The sequence below is a fragment of the Centropristis striata genome, chromosome 15 (genome assembly GCF_030273125.1).
Source record: "Centropristis striata isolate RG_2023a ecotype Rhode Island chromosome 15, C.striata_1.0, whole genome shotgun sequence".
NCBI classification, from domain to species: domain Eukaryota; kingdom Metazoa; phylum Chordata; class Actinopteri; order Perciformes; family Serranidae; genus Centropristis; species Centropristis striata.
Window position 1 is genome coordinate 36,459,534 of NC_081531.1, and position 16,848 is coordinate 36,476,381.

Genomic DNA, 16,848 nt, shown 5'->3' on the forward strand with positions numbered 1-16,848 from the left:
CAATTAATGCAATATTCATCTTGATCTTGAAGTTTTGCTTCCCGCAAATAAATGAACACGATCAACTGCTAGGTTTTTTAAGAATAGCTGTGAACTCAAACAGTGTTTCCAAAATAAAAAGAAATCATGTAAATGCTTCCATATTGACGTTAAATATATGCTCCGCTCATAGAAAACAGCAGCTGTATATCAAATCAAGTCACTCTTGAAATTACAGCCAGTCACCAGGGAGCAAAGTAGATGCTTTGGCTTCACTTTTTGGAAGTTGTCAGGCTTATCCTGTCCAGAGTAGTGGAGTAATATCCTAAAGAGAGAAGACAGGCTAAATGAAAAACAAATGGCTGGAGCAGAGGGTGAAGAGCTAACCAATTGAAATATGAGATATTAAGCAAAAACTAGTTCTAAGCAAAGACTGCATGAAAATTGTGTCTGTGCAGCAAAGCAACTAACTTGTTCAACAGCTGCAGACATTAATCTCTGTCAACTCAGACCTCCACAACAACAAGGCTGTTTGCTTTTGAACAAAAAAATATTTGGTACTATTTTATTTATATTTCGTATTACACTGAAAAAGAATTGGTCTTATTTTGATGCAAACATTTGTGCATTAGCAGTAATGTACAGTAGTGTTCAATATAACAGCAGTCCAATGTGACTAACCAGATTAATCAGGTTTTTAGTATATTTTTTATTGCTACATGGTAAACAAGGTACCAGTAGGTGCAGTAGATTCTCAGAAAACCAACCAGACCAGCATTGGTGATATGCAGCTCTTAAGGCTGTCACATTGGCCAATTAGTTGAAAGGGGTGTGTTAAAAATATAGCAGTGTCAACGTACAAACTGAAAACTATTTTTTACAAACTTTTTTGTTTCTAGGATTTATCAATCCTGTGAATCACTAAACTAATATTTAGTTGTATGACCACACTTACACCTACTGGTACCTTGTTTTGCCATGTAGCAATAAAAAATATACTAAAAACCTGCATTAATCTGGTTAGTCACATTGGACTGCTATTATTTTGAACACTACTGTAGGTTAACATGGAAGTGAAAATAGTGCTTTGTTTATTTAGATGTGAAAGTGCAATAAAACAATCTTTACTCCCCAAAATCAATGAATAATCAGTATTGTGAAAAATGATCTTGATGATCATTTTGGCAATATTCGTGCAGCCCTCGGACCCAAATAGGATCCAACAGCACAATCAGCAATTTACAGTTGATCAGTAAGAAATGAGTGTTTTTTGAGTGTTGAACACACATCGGCTGCTTCAGGAATCAAATAAGTGTCTTTATACTGAAGGACATCTTTATTCTTTAAACCCTGTATAACACACAGCATATAAAAAAGTGTTACAGGCCCTCAACACCAACATTTTACAAACCAAGCTCGACTTCTCTCACTAAAAATACTCCGGAAAATCATATTACATAAGGGGAAAATTTGGGGAAGCCTGGGGAGAAGCAATTCAGAGAGAGATCCGTCTTCCCCGACTGACAGCATGAGGCCTAAGCTGGAAAAAAGCTGTAATAGTAAATTGAACACAAGAAAAAGAAAAATCCAATACTTAAATCTGTTCAAATCCAGTAAAAGAGCTCCAGAGTTAGTTGATTTAGTTGTGTCTGTTGAATGTAACTCTGATCTTGTCCCAGGGAGTCCCTTCGGCCTGAGCAGCAGCCCCGGGTTGAGACCACTGAACGTCCTGCAGGTATGACTGCAGCAGTTAGTTAGTAGCATGCTTTCTGTTTGTTTGATAGTCCTGATCCTGCACCTGTGTTACCGCACCTGGAATACTGATGAGCTCAGATTCCTCACACTTTCTTCTCCTGCACCTCACTACATCTCCCATGCCAACATGGTCTCACAGGAATCCGTGGAATAGCCACAGAATCACTCAAATTTCCGTGAAACTAACACGGATTTCGCTACAATGCAAGTTAATGCCAGTCATATCCCGTGGCTATTCCATGGATATTTGTTCCTATTGGTTTGTTCCAACTCACGTGACTTTCAAGGTCCCGGCGGTCAGAACAAAAAACATGGCGGACAGTTCTCTCATTTTTAGTGAAAAAAATCAATATTTTGACTTAGTTTCTGCATAAAAATGGATTTTGATCACATTTCTAGCGAGAAATATATGTCTTATTTTCTAAATATTCACTCAGTGAATGTACATAATCACTTTGTGTGTTGGAATAGCCACGGGATATGACTGTCATTAACTTGCACTGTAGCGAAATCCGTGTCAGTTTCACGGAAATTTGAGTGATTCCGTGGCTATTTTACGGATTCCTGTGAGACCATGTTGCCCATGCAGTGAACACCTTTCATCAGGTTCTGATGGAGGTAATTGTCAGTTCCCCGTGTTGTTGGATTGCTCTGTTAACTCCCCTTTCCTTCTGCTCTTGTTCCCTTTTTTTGTTACTTACATGTGCATCATTCCTTCCCTCTGCCTCTCCTCATCGTCCTGTCTGTCCGTTACTCCCCCACCTTTTTGTTTGTTTGTTTGCGTTTGTGTGGTGTTTGTGTTTACACGTCTCCAGATCCCCACTGGTCCTCTCATCTTTAACTCTCTGCAGCAGCAGCAGCTGTCTCAGTTCTCCCCACAGCAGAGTCAGTCGGCCACCTCCAGCCCTCAACAGCAGGGGGAGACGGTGAGACACACAAACAGCTGTAGAAATGTTGTTGTTTGTTTATTGTTTATTGTTAAAAAGATCCTTATTAGCTGTCACCAAAAGTGGGAGGAGCTAGTCTTCCTGGGGTCCACAAGACAAAACAAAAATCACTTGACAATTAAACATTGTAGACATTATTATATACGTCATCAGAAATCATTCAGAATAAGTTAGCATATTATCTTTTATTCAATGAGAATAATTATAAAAACCCTTTTTTATTCCTTAGGTAGGGTATAATTTAAAAAAAGAAACTTAAATAAAAAAATAAATCCCTTTAAAATAAGTTTTAAAAAACTTATCGCAATTGTAAAACAAGTCCCAAAACAAATGAATACAAATAAAAATCTCTTCAAATAAACAAACTAAGACCTGGCCTGTCTTCCTATGTAGGCATTTACATATTTTTTAAGGATATCAGCACATCTTCATTTTAAAGGCAGAAGATGATTTCTCTGGATATTTACGAAGCACCAGAGTCTTTTTTTTTATTTACCTGGATCCACCAGATGTAGTTGCAGCCACACAAAAATGCTTTTAATTCCTCCAGAAACGAGATTCAGAGTACATGGCACCATCTGCTGTTCCTTTCACGGATTTAAATAATTACATCCCTAGTGTTCATGTATGCACATACTTAACCTGGGTACCTCGTGATAGTGTGTCAATAAAGAAATGTAGCTATGAGGTGTCCAGAGAGTCTAAGGAGTTCATAATCACAGCAATTTATCTCAAAGAGGAAATGTATTACAGTTATTAGACTCTGTTTGCAAAACTGAGCAACCAAGTTTTATTAACCCATTGAAGCCTGGAAAGCAGATACGTCGTTTTGTAGTATTTGTATAATCTCTCAAATACCTTTTTGAATTTCATTTCTATCTGCTACAGAGGCTGAAAAATCTATTATTTAGTAGAAGAGTTGACACTTTTTTTTTCCAGAATTTTTCCAGAATTTCCAGAAAATTAGAGGCTTATTTTAAAATCGCCCAGCGGTTTTTCAGGCTTCAATGGGTTAAGGAGGTGATAAATGATCCAAGGATCAGTCTACATTCATTAGAGACAAACAAGACAAAACTTTCCATATGTCCCAAAGGAAGCGTCTCCTAAAAAGGCAGGGAAGAGATGTGTAGTCCAACAGGACGATGACCAAAGTTTATTGTCAAATATGACTTTAGAAACTAATTTGAAGTGGCTCAGGTGAGCCAGCTGAAGCTCAGACTTTATTCACAATGGAAACAATCTAAGGAATGATCTCACTACAGCTGTTGAGACTCTCTTCAGTGTCGAGAAAGTTTGAACAAATCTACAAAGAATAATGGGAGAAAAGCCTAGAATGAGCAGCGCCAGGGTGAAACTGACACGTTAAAGAAAAGGAGGAGGAGAAGCTGCCAGAACACCTCATAACAGCTTAATAACTGGTGGAGCAGCAAAATGACTATCATCTCTGAGCTTGGATAGTTTTATATGTCTGTGTTTTTGTAGTCCCAGTATTCTGTGATGGCAGTGAACTGATGTGTGTGTGTGTGTGTGTGTGTGTGTGTGACCTCTGACTGTCTGCAGGGCGACCAGGGGTCCGATCAGAGTTTAGGAAACCAGCAAACAGCGGTGATCAACCTGGGAGGCTTCATGTCTCCTCAGGCAGCAGGTACGAGCCTCAAACACACACACACACACACACACATTAATGACACACAAACATTATCTTTGTTCAGTCCATTAACCTGTTTCTAAACAGATTGACCCCATGCCTCTAACTAGTACTAATGAGATGAGATTTACTAATGTATTCATGCTGTAATGAGTCTGTACTTAACCCTTTGATGCACAACATGGGTCTAAAAAGACCCGAATAAGTTTTTATATTCCATATATTTGCAATAAATTCATTTCATCATTCAGTATTACAGGTTTTCCTCAAATAACTTGTTTTGATCACCATACATCCTAATTTGTTGTTTTCATTTCTTACTTTTTGATTAAAAAAACTCTTTTTTTTTTATCACTCTGCTTCTAATGCACAAGGTAATTTGTTTACCCATGTTGTGCATTAGAAGGTGTTTATATCTCACATCTAATTATTATTATATGTCACCGATTTAAAACATGACAAAGAAGACACAAATATTAACTATCCTATTTTGTTTAATTGGTGTTTTTCCAGTGGAAGTTATTATTTGGTGGCTCTAATAAGTCTCAAATGTTAAAATATGTGATTTTCCAATGTAATCTTGTGGTTTTAACAACTCTTTTAAAGTTAAGCCTTCAAAATAAGACAAACATAGTTACACATATACTCAATTTGTTAATTTAGTGAATCACTTTTTGTATCACTAAGCTTTTAATAAACAAGGTCATTTTTGACCCGTGTGTGTAAACTTGATGTAATAATACAAAAACTATTTTTCTTCATAAAGTATAAAAGTAAAAATTCATAGAAATAGTCAATACAAATACAAATATTCAAATACACAGCCAGCAAGAAATAACATAGGGAATGAATACGGGTCATGTTGTGCATCAAAGGGTTAAACATGATCATTTCCTGAAGTAAGTTATTGATTATCCTCTCAGCGTAGCATGTAACAACTGACAGGAGAGACTCAACTACCCCTTCTTCTCTGCTACATTCTCTTTTTTATTTTTTCTCTGTTGTTTTTTACCCCCCACCCTTTTTTCTTTCCCTCCTGCACTGTCTTCCTGTCCTTCCTTCTCAACTTTACCCTGCTCACTCACCCCGTTCATGCTATTTGCCCCTAATAATCTACTGGAAAATGTCCGTGCACACCTGTGCTGTCTGCCTCCTTTTGCCTCCTCTTCCTTTCATTTCCTCTCTTTCTTTGTGTTTGGATATGCATCACTGAAACCCCCTTCAAACTCATTCTTTTTCCCCATATGTGCATTTTCTCTCTTCACACTTTTCTCCGTTCTTTCTTCTTCTTCATCACATCCTTTTTCCCTCTGGGGTTCCCTCTCTCCCTCCCCTCCCTCCCCCCTTAGTGCTGTCCCAGTTGGGCTGTGGGCTGGACGGGTCTGGGCCCCCGCTGCCTTCTCCAAGGCTTCAGCAGCAGCACCAGCCACAGATCCAAGTAATATAGCAACTTTAACATCTGTATACACATATACATGTCTGTAAGAACACTGAGGTTAAACATACCAGCCAACTCTCCATGCCTTTCTTTAGTCTAGACGGAATGGTCCAAAAAGTGAAAGTGAGGAGCATTTATGGGTACAAGTCAGGAACCGGCCTACTTTACTTATTTCAAGGGTGCTGAATCTCAAAAAAAAATGGTTCCCAAGAGAAATTTTGAGTTTTTGACCTTCTCATTTGCATATCAATTTGGCGGCCGTTGGTCGTTGGACCATTTCCCCTTAGTTTTTTTGTAAGTAGGCAATCAAAGATGAGGAAATTAAGTTTCTGGATCTATAGTCTAGAGTCAGAGCAAGGATATAGTGGAGGCTCAGTGTCTCCACTATATCCTATTTCACCTTAAAAGTTGGTATTTTGCATATTTATACATATATATATATGCAAAATACCAACTTTCATTTATTTTATGTCGGCCTTAAAAAAATGACACAAATAATGCTAAATTTCACCGTAAAAGTTGGTATTTTGCATATATATATATATATATATATATGCAAAATACCAACTTTTATTTATTTTATGTCGGCCTTAAAAAAATGACCCAAATAATGCTAAATTTCACCGTAAAAGTTGGTATTTTGCATATATATATATATATATATGCAAAATACCAACTTTTATTTATTTTATGTCGGCCTTAAAAAAATGACCCAAATAATGCTAAATTTCACCTTAAAAGTTGGTATTTTGCATATATATATATAAAAAAAAAAATGACCCAAATAATGCTAAATTTCACCTTAAAAGTTGGTATTTTGCATATATATATATATATATATATATATATATATATATATATATATATATGCAAAATTTCACCTTAAAAGTTGGTATTTTGCATATATATATACATATATATATATATATATATATATATATATATATATATATGCAAAATATCAACTTTTAAGGTGAAATTTAGCATTATTTGTGTCATTTTTTTAAGGCCGGTATTTTGCATATATATATATATATATATATATATTTTTTTTTTTTTTTTTTTTTTTTTTTTTAAGGCCGACATAAATATTCAATCAATTTCACTTTTAAATGTTCCAGTTGGTAATTTGCATATATATATGCATAAAAAAGACACTGACCCAGTGCAAGATGGGCAATTTGGTGGCCATTTGATACAAATTAGAAGGTCAAAAACTCAAAATTTCGCTTGGGAACCATTTTTTTTGACTCAGCACCCATGAGATATGTAAGGTAGGCCGGTTCCTGACTTGTACCCATAAATGCTCCTCACTTCTTATAGGAGGCCTTTATTCTGAAATCCGTCTAGACTACTTCAGCAGGCAGGTGTTTGTTGTGCTTCACTATAAACTCTCAGGGAATTAAGTCAATTCATTTAAAAAGAAGAATTTCTTAATCTTTTTTTTTTTCACACATAAGTTTATTATTTTTCATCAGACCTGGGTAAAAGTTAATTTGCAAATGTGTACTGTATGACACAGGAAAAATACATTTATGGCCCTAGGAAGCTGAATTTTAAGGACTAAAACATTTAAATTTAAACGTATAAGGGCTTTTACACACTGGGTGTGTTTTTGTGTGCATGTGATTAAATTGCATGCAATTGCATTTAAAAAAAAAGTTTTTTTACCATGAGTACTTTCACACTAAACATAGCTGAAAACTGAATTAGTACTTTGTTTAATTTACTTTTTACTTCTTTTTTTTTTTTTTTTTCAAACTTTTTTTATTGGGTTTTGCAGATGAGTACAACCGTATTAAAACATACAAAGAGTAAATTAGTCATTTTTTCTTATAGAAAAAACAAACAAACAACAAAAAACAAAAGTGATCATGGAAGTATTGCTGCATACCCAAACAACCCACTTTTTACTTCTTATTTACTTGCTTTTTTTTTTTTTACTATTTTGGAATCAGGGTTGTGTCTCAGTCAGATGCTGCTGTTTTTCAATAGGATCAGTTAGTCGTGAAGCATGAGCTGGTCCCAATAGTCCGGCGGCTTAGGACCAGATTTCAGAATAAAGGGGACACGTCGGACAAAAGCACCATATTTTTTCCACATGCTCTCCATCACTATAGGTTTCAATTTTTGGTAGGAGCCACTTCATCAAGATTGCAGATCGGAGATGGCACCCATATAAAATCTATGAGAACCAGTATGTCTTCTAAGCCACTTAGAAGGTCAATCTTGGTGTCAAAATATACATTTTCTGGGTCAAAGAATAATTTAAAGCTACTGAGAATATCACTAGATGATCAAATAGATATGTTCATTTTGGCCATGTATTTACATAATTATTAGATTCCAAACATTTTCAGCTCAGGATTCTCTGCTGCAGCACTTGAAGCGAGTTGCCTACCATTCTGGGTGAAAATTAACATTTCTATTGGATCAAATAATCATCTAGTGATATTCTCAACAGCTTTAAATGATTCCTGGACCCAGAAAATGTAGATTTTGACACCAAGATTGACCTTCTTAGTGGCTTGGAAGATGTATTGGTTCTCATAGACTTTATATGGGTACCATCTCGGATCGGCCATCTTGATGAAGTGGCTCCTACCAAAAATTGAAACCTATGGTGATAGAGAGCACGTGGAAAAAATTTGGTGCTTTTGTCCAGCGTGTCCCCTTTATTTAGCTAAGCCGCCTGACTACAAGGTGAACCTTTTTTCTTAGAGTTGCCCCCGGGTGTGTAAAGGCCTTTAGACTATATCTTTTTTACTGAACAAACAAACAAACAAACTTAAACAATAACCAATAATATATTCTTTATGCTTTTTTTCTTTTTACTTCTAATGTAAAGTTTTCGGTGTAACTGTATCACCCCAGGTCTGATTTCCATCCAGATTTCCTTTGTGTTAGATCCACACCACTCACTCATCTTGTGTTGTATGTTTGGTTGATATGTTGTTTGATAAAGATGGCCGCCGCAGCAGCAGCAGCAGCAACTAACAGCGTGTTGAACTGTGGGGCATGTTCTTACAAAGCGACAGGATTTAAAATGTCTGTGTACACTAGGGGTGGGCAATATGGCCCTAAAAGAATATCACGATATTTCAGGCTATTTTTGCAATAACGATATTCTTGACGATATTACCAAATACTTAAAAAGATATAGAAAATATGTTTTTTTTAGTCTGTATAAATAAATAAAAATCTAAAATGTAGTGTGAAGTGCAAATCTCAACAGTGGCAAAAAAAAAAAATGTATGAGAAAATAATAAAAATAACCATTTAGGGGTTTCGGGGGTACGGAAGCCCTGAACCGCAAGTGAAGAAAATTTTTTTTGAGATGTTATCTTGTTATTTCGAGATCATATCTCGTTATTTCAAGATAATATCTCATTATTTCGAGATAATACACATATGTAAAAAAAAAAAAAAAGAATTAAAAAAAAAAAAAAATCTTCCAAAATTTTTTTTTTCTTCAGATATTATCTCATTATTTCGAGATAATAAAAAAAATTTAAAAAAATAAAAAAATAAAAAATGTTTTTTTTTACATAGGTGTGTTATCTCGTAATAACGAGATATTATCTTGTAATAACGAGATATTATCTCGTAATTACGAGATATTATCTCGAAATAATGAGATAATATCTGAAGGAAAAAAAAAATTTGGAAGATTTTTTTTTTTTTAATTCTTGTTTTTTTTTTACATATGTGTATTATCTCGAAATAATGAGATATTATCTTGAAATAACGAGATATGATCTCGAAATAACAAGATAACATCTAAAAAAAAAATTTTCTTCACTTGCGGTTCAGGGCTTCCGTACGGGGGCATATTTTAAGGACATTTTGTAAAGTTCTTGTATGTTTTATTTAAGGCATCTTATTTTGACAGTCTTCTTGTAAGTTCTGTGGTGGATTCTGTTAACACACTGTGCTCTTATTTTGAAAGCTGCATGTGTTAAGCCTTACGCCACTACATCAAGAAGTAGGAATGTTGCCAATATCATGATATGCATTTTTTTTAACCATGAAAAAAATATTATTGTGAAGGATACGATATGGCACAGCCCTAGTGTACACACATGTTGAAACTCTGCTGACTGCATCATGACGGATTAGATGAAACGCTGCTACTCTCAGCATGACTCATACGGTGTTTAAGAGGTTTTTTTGCCCAGTTGAAGTTGCTGACTGACTCCGAGCAGCAAGCACGGATGCTATGCTGCATGTCTCTTTTTTGCCAGGACCACAGGCAAATATTTAGTCTCCAGAACTCCACTGGTGCTGCTTGACTGTATCCTGCCTCACTCCCCAACACACCCCAACCTGCCCCAACAACCTGTATCTCTTCCTCCTCTCCCTCCCCTCTGCAACCCATTAACCACTCTTCTTTGTTTCTCTGCACACTCCTCTTGTATGTGGAACCAGGCTTTAGTTCAGCTTCACTAACCCAATGCCACTGGTAGAAAGGTTTATGACACGAAGCGTTCTGCTGATGTAACTGGAGGCGGTCTGCTCACCACTGGTGCCAGTGGATGATTTTAACTCTGCTGCAGATGCTTACACACTTACACTACCGGTCAAAAGTTTTAGAACACGCCCACTTTTCCAGAATTTAATTGAAAATGATGCAGTTTAATGTCTCAGTGTACTCTGAAATTAATGCACATTTGAAATTGTTTATCGAGCATGATAGTGTTTTGAAAGTAAAAAAAAGATTCAAAATCACATTTTATGTTGGACTAAAGGAGTAAAAAAAGACACAAAATGACCAAAAAAAGACACAAAATTACAAAAAAGACACAAAATGACCAAAAAAATACACAAAATGACAAAAAAGACACCAAAAGACACAAAATGACTAAAGAAAGACACAAAATGACCAAAAAAAGACACAAAATTACAAGACACCAAAAGACACAAAATGACTAAAAAAAGACACAAAATGACCAAAAAAGACACCAAAAGACACAAAATGACTAAAAAAAGACACAAAATGACAAAAAAAGGACACACAATGACCAAAAAAAGACACAAAATGACCAAAAAAATACACAAAATGACAAAAAAGACACCAAAAGACACAAAATGACTAAAGAAAGACACAAAATGACTAAAGAAAGACACAAAATGACCAAAAAAAGACACAAAATTACAAGACACCAAAAGACACAAAATGACTAAAAAAAGACACAAAATGACCAAAAAAGACACCAAAAGACACAAAATGACTAAAAAAAGACACAAAATGACCAAAAAAGACACCAAAAGACACAAAATGACTAAAAAAAGACACAAAATGACTTACAAAGACATGAAAAGAATTCAAAAATGGACAAAATAGCCCAAGACTCCATAGAGTTAAGTTGTTAACCCATTTCTTGTTCCCTGAAAAAGGCCTACTTGTATAATTCTGAAATGTACATTATTTTTCAGTTTTGGTTAAGCTTACCTTTTTTTATTTACCTCTGGCAGTTCACCACTTACCTTTGGACCCTTTCAAGCTGTTCATTTGACTTGAACTGCTTGAATTTCAATAAAAAACTGGAAAAATTGGGGTGTTCTAAAACTTTTGACCACTAGTGTAGATCCACTGACATGCAAAACATGCATTATGTTGCTTTTAACATACTGAAATCTCCTCTGATGTTTTTTTTCTCATATTTTTTCTTCACTGGTGCAGTTGCAATTCTTGCAGCACCAAATGCAGCAGCAGCAGCAAATGGCTATGGGAGCAGCAGCTCCTCAGGGGGGACCGCCACGGCAACATACCGCCAGCCAACCAAGAAGTAAAAGGAAGAGGAGCATGCCACAGCCCCTCCCCAAGTCATGACACAATGACATCACACTAAAAAAAAAAACAACCCCCCCCCCCCAGCTACATGAGGACATGAATGATCCATACTGTGCTCTTTGTCTGCCTCACTGTGGAGACAAAAAAAAAAGACTTTTTGTCCTTTCTGTGTCTTTTTCTAGCTGACAAATTTGTATGTAATGGTTGACAGGGGTTTTGGAGAACCAAAACTGTGTAATGTCCACCAGAGGATGAGGTTTTTGTAGAACAGGGAGCCCTACACTTAAAGAACCTTAGTGATATTTTTTGAGATGAAACAGAATATGCGATGGTTCTGGTAGGTAGCGGGTTTTCACAATAACACAAAATGCCCATTCAGGAAGACTTCTTCTTCTCTACGGGACTGAAAGGATTATGAATGCACATTCTCAGAGGATTCCTCATGAGCCGGCCTGATCCTCCTGCCTCTGCTTGGTTGACCCCGGTAGAAACTGCCCTTTAAGCACGGATCCCAGTGAGCTTATTGACACCAAATCCTCCATATAACCATTACATGTGAAAATGCAAATCTGATCTTGGAGTAGTGCCTGGGGGCAGCTCTCTACCTCTCAGTCTGTTGGAAGTCTTTTCTTCTGTTAGCCATCCAGGCACAGGGCTCAACGAGGACTCAAGATGAACATGCAAGACGGTGTAACTGCTTTTGTACAGCACATTTTGAAGATAAAAAAAGGCATTTTCCTTTTAATTAGTTCAGGAGCCATGAGCGTATTCTTACGAGACATCAACAGAGTGTGTGTGTGAGACATTTCTGGACACTGAGAAATAATTTTTTAAGCAGTCTTTGTCAGCAGTTTTATTGTTATTAAAAAAAAGAATATATATTGACAGTGGAAAATACAGCTTTTAGATAAAAAAAAAGCGTTGTCTGAGGCTCTTTATTGCGCTGTCTTCACGCTGTGGACCACTTTGTCGATGAGTTTCTGGATCTCTCGTTGTCGTGTTGTCGCTCTGCTGATCACCTCCTGCAGCTTCTCGCCGGACAGCGGCGTGCCGCCTGGAAACACAGATCAGACAGCCAAGGTTATTATAATTAACGAAAACTAACGAAATAACCAAAACTAGATTTGAAAAAACATTTTCGTTAACTGAAATAAAAATAAAAACTAGAGTTTTTAAAAAAACCATAACTAACTGAAACTGTATTTTGTGGTTACAAAACTAACTAAAACTAACTAAAATTATAGTGAAAATGTCCTTAGTTTTCGTTTTTGTCAACTATTTTCATTCATAATTCAGTGTTTCTATTTGAACATGCAACACATGGTGAATATGTTTACTGAGACTGGGATGTTTACACTAGAACCAAAATTAAAAACAGTTAATAACCTTATTGGGGCTGAGATGATAAACCAAAGGAAATAAAGGAAACATTTATTATGACCTCTTTGAATCACGCACCCAACACATAGCCCATTACAAAAAAACTAAAACTAATAAAAACTAAACTAAACGAAGCATTTTCAAAAACTAAAAACTAAACTAAAACTAGAAAATTCACTCTAAAAACTAACTAAAACTAACTGAATTTGAAGACAAAAATTCACAACGAAATTAAAACTAAAACTAATGAAAAATCCAAAACTATTATAACCTTGCAGTACAGGGTCCCTTCAACTTTTTTCAAAATCAAATTCAAGCATGTTTAAGGTGCACTAAAAAGCATCATGCAGCCGTGGTAATTACATATTTATATACAGTCTATACAGTATACAGCTTATTTCACGTTATCACATTAAATTAGATGTTATTGTGCAGCAAACAACCAAAATTATTTTAAACGTTTAACATTCTACAGAAGGTTGAGAATTAAAAGGACAGAAACACAAACTTTCATATCTCAAAATATGTTTGTAAATAGACTTTGCTTCCTATATAAACGACATTTTAACCACTCTGTCAGTTTAACAGCAACAACAAAAAGCTTAAAAACTCAATTTCTTTAAAACGACATCACTGTTTTAGCTGCAAGTGAAAAAACTAAACATTAGAAGGTGGCGTTGACTGGAATCAAGTCTATTAAAGCATAAATTTAGTTATTGAAAGAGGAGAAGGAATACAATTGCAGCTTTACTTAGACTTTTTAACCTATTTTAGACAATATTTAGCCTTTTAAAATATGATCTAATTTCAAAACAACAACTGAAGTGCATAATAAAATGTAAATGTAACCTTCAACTCCTTCATCCCTTCATTTCTAACTTCCTGAGTTCCTGCTGAGTTTTTTCTTTTGTCTATTCCAGAGAAATTGGATTCACATTGAGTTTATTCTGCACATTATTTCAGACCTGGTTTGTGTACGATGCAGAGTCGATCCTCCTCATCGGTCACCAGCGTGAGCTGAGCTGTGGACAGAGTTTCCTCCTCAGCTGTGGGATCAACGATCAGTATGGAGCTGCACAGGATGAGGAGTTATAAACCCAAAATACATATAATACTATAATCCTTTTACAATGTAAAAAAGTAAAGAAAGACATTAACTTACTCGTCGAAGACACAAAAAGAGGCTCCGACTGGATGTTTGTGAATATTCAGCCCTTGTTTCTTTTCTAAATTGACTTCTGGTGCGCTGGTCTCTGTGTTGATGGTGACTTCTGGGAGTTTTGCTGCAGGGAACAGGAAAAAAAGGTTACTAAATGAATAAAAAGCAGCTAAATAAACAGCCATTTTTTGTATGCAGCACATACTGTTCTGCAGAGCGGCCAGCAGGGCGATAATACAAGCATCCAGCAGGTTCCCATCGTAGTCCAGACACATCATGTCACAGTAGAGAACCCAGCAGAGCTGCAGACAATCAGCAGAGTTAGAACTAAAGAGCTAAAGAACTAAAGACACAGCAGCTGTGTTGGTGCATGGATTTACCTTTCCTCTTTCAATGCACAAGTCTTCTGTTTTCACCACCTCAGAGCTGCAACACATACAAACATTTAGTTACAGATCAGCGTTAACCCATTGAGGCCTGAAACGCCTTTTAAAACCTCTGGGCGATTTTAAAATCAGCCCCTAAAACCTGAAGTTTTTCTGGAAATTCAACAGAAGTGTCAACTCTTCTACTAAATAATAGATTTTTCAGCCTCTGTAGCAGATAGAAATGAAATTCTAAAAGTATTTGAGAGCTTATACAAATACTACAAAACAACGTATCCGCTGTCCCGCTGTTCAATGGGTTAACAGACACCTGATGCTGCTGTGGAATTAAATGTAAAATGTGTGTGAAAGTTTGTCTCACCTTTCGATGACATCAGCGACAAACTGGCTGGCAGCCTGCGCCTGCTCTCCAGGTGGACCGGGCCGGAACCGGGAGGAGCACAGCGGCGGTAAGTCCACATTAGGAACTAAGGGACGGAGGAGTCAGAGACGGTTTATATGGATCCGTGTTAAAGTTAGAAAACAAAAACTGACGGTCGAAACGGAATTGTCCAAAAAGTGAAAGTGAGGAGCATTTATGGGTACAAGTCAGGAACGGGCCTACTTTACTTATTTCAAGGGTGCTGAATCCAAAAAAAAAGATTCCCAAGCGAAATTTTGAGTTTTTGACCTTCTCATTTGCATATCAAAATGGCGGCCGTTGGTCGTTGGACCATTTCCCCTTAGTTTTTTTGTAAGTAGGCAATCAAAGATGAGGAAATTAAGTTTCTGGATCTATAGTCTAGAGTCAGAGCAAGGATATAGTGGAGGCTCAGTGTCTTTTTTATGTATATATATGCAAAATACCAACTTTTAAGGCGAAATTAAGCAGTATTTGTGTCATTTTTTAAGGCGTACATAAATATTCAATTTATATCACTTTTAAATGTTCCAGTTGGTATTTTGCATATATATATACATAAAAAAGACACTGAGCCTCCACTATATCCTTGCTCTGACTCTAGACTATAGATCCAGAAACTTAATTTCCTCATCTTTGATTGCCTACTTACAAAAAAAACTAAGGGGAAATGGTCCAACGACTGAGCAAGATGGGCAATTTGGTGGCCATTTGATACAAATTAGAAGGTCAAAAACTCACAATTTCGCTTGGGAACCATTTTTTTTGGACTCAGCACCCTTGAGATATGTAAGGTAGGCCGGTTCCTGACTTGTACCCATAAATGCTCCTCACTTCTTATAGGAGGCCTTTATTCTGAAATCCCTCTAGACTATTATGTTTCGAACTACCGCCTGGGGAAGATCTTGCTGATAAAAATGTTTTAAAAGGAGAAATTTATTTGCAGACCTCCTCTGGTGTTTATTTGGATCCCCTTTAGTGCCTTAAATCAACACTAGACCCTCTTACAGGACTCACCAATGTAACCTTTGCCGGGGGCGTCTACTGAAGGGTTCGTCAGCTCCTGCCGGTGTAGAAACACAAGAAATCATTAAACATTTGGTTCCAGATTCATTCATTAAAATCAGGTAACTGCTGTGTGTGGGATCATTTACCGCTTTGATCCCACAGATGACTGTCGTGTTTCCAACCTTCACCAGAGCCGAGCCATCAGCTGTGGATATGGACCCTGAACACAGAAATCAGACACAGAAAATCATCCCATGTGGACAAAAAAAGGGAAATAAATACATAATTTATACTGTAGATGGGAATCAATGCTGGCTTACCTATGTTTAGTGTTGTTGTTCTGAATTCTGACAGCTCTCGTCCATCAGGTCGACAGTTTTCTTTCTGAAAAGAATAATTGTTATAATTATAATATACGTGAAATCATAACCAGTCACTCTGCAGCTCAAGTTTACAGTGTAAACAATGAGATAAATGTGTGTTTGTGTTTTTAATCACTGACCAGGAAGCTCCTGTGGTACTCCAGAGGCTCAGCAATCCTGCAAGATTACAAGATTATAAATGAAGGAGGAAAATGTGAGATATTGACATTTATCTTTACCGTTACATGACGGATAACTTAAAAAAATAAGAAACAACCTCCTGTAGATGAATGACAACACTATACTGACAAGTGCTTCATTAAGTAGCCAATATGCTGCTTCTGTTGTGGGTTAGCTAAATATTAGATGGACATAATTACAGTGTTTATATATTAAGTGAGCAGGACAGGGACAACTCTTTAACGATTTAACGGATTTACGTCATTTTCATTTTCATAAAACTATTTTCATAAACAGATCAGATCTGCTGCTGCTTATAAAATAATCCGACATCTGAGAATAAAACATTAAAAGTCTAACTTTAGGTGCAATAATGACTCTTACTTGAAACCAGCCGCCATGATGTTTTGAT

At 36.3% G+C, this 16,848-nt stretch overlaps 2 protein-coding genes across 5 annotated transcripts in view; one reads left to right on the forward strand and one right to left on the reverse strand.

Moving 5' to 3' along the window:
* supt20 (SPT20 homolog, SAGA complex component) overlaps positions 1-12,292 on the forward strand; it is a 31,602-nt gene extending 19,310 nt beyond the window's left edge. For 3 of the 4 annotated variants that reach the window (XM_059351428.1, XM_059351429.1, XM_059351430.1), the window contains 5 exons: positions 1,659-1,714; positions 2,550-2,660; positions 4,242-4,326; positions 5,679-5,767; positions 11,451-12,292. In XM_059351428.1, the coding sequence (XP_059207411.1) occupies positions 1,659-1,714; positions 2,550-2,660; positions 4,242-4,326; positions 5,679-5,767; positions 11,451-11,600 (491 nt within the window). In that variant the 3' untranslated portion in view covers positions 11,601-12,292. The remainder of the gene's footprint in view (positions 1-1,658; positions 1,715-2,549; positions 2,661-4,241; positions 4,327-5,678; positions 5,768-11,450) is intronic. The other variant, XM_059351431.1, reaches the window with a different exon arrangement.
* A 107-nt stretch (positions 12,293-12,399) lies between these two features.
* Positions 12,400-16,848, reverse strand: part of exosc8 (exosome component 8) — a 4,482-nt gene continuing 33 nt past the window's right edge. Inside the window, exons 1-11 of the mRNA XM_059351445.1 lie at positions 16,821-16,848; positions 16,397-16,433; positions 16,215-16,278; positions 16,041-16,114; positions 15,904-15,949; positions 14,848-14,953; positions 14,481-14,526; positions 14,306-14,402; positions 14,104-14,224; positions 13,907-14,013; positions 12,400-12,615 (exon numbers count right to left, since the gene is read on the reverse strand). The exon at positions 16,821-16,848 is cut by the window's right edge and continues 33 nt beyond it. Of these exons, the coding sequence (XP_059207428.1) occupies positions 12,497-12,615; positions 13,907-14,013; positions 14,104-14,224; positions 14,306-14,402; positions 14,481-14,526; positions 14,848-14,953; positions 15,904-15,949; positions 16,041-16,114; positions 16,215-16,278; positions 16,397-16,433; positions 16,821-16,837 (834 nt within the window). The 5' untranslated portion in view covers positions 16,838-16,848 and the 3' untranslated portion in view covers positions 12,400-12,496. The remainder of the gene's footprint in view (positions 12,616-13,906; positions 14,014-14,103; positions 14,225-14,305; positions 14,403-14,480; positions 14,527-14,847; positions 14,954-15,903; positions 15,950-16,040; positions 16,115-16,214; positions 16,279-16,396; positions 16,434-16,820) is intronic.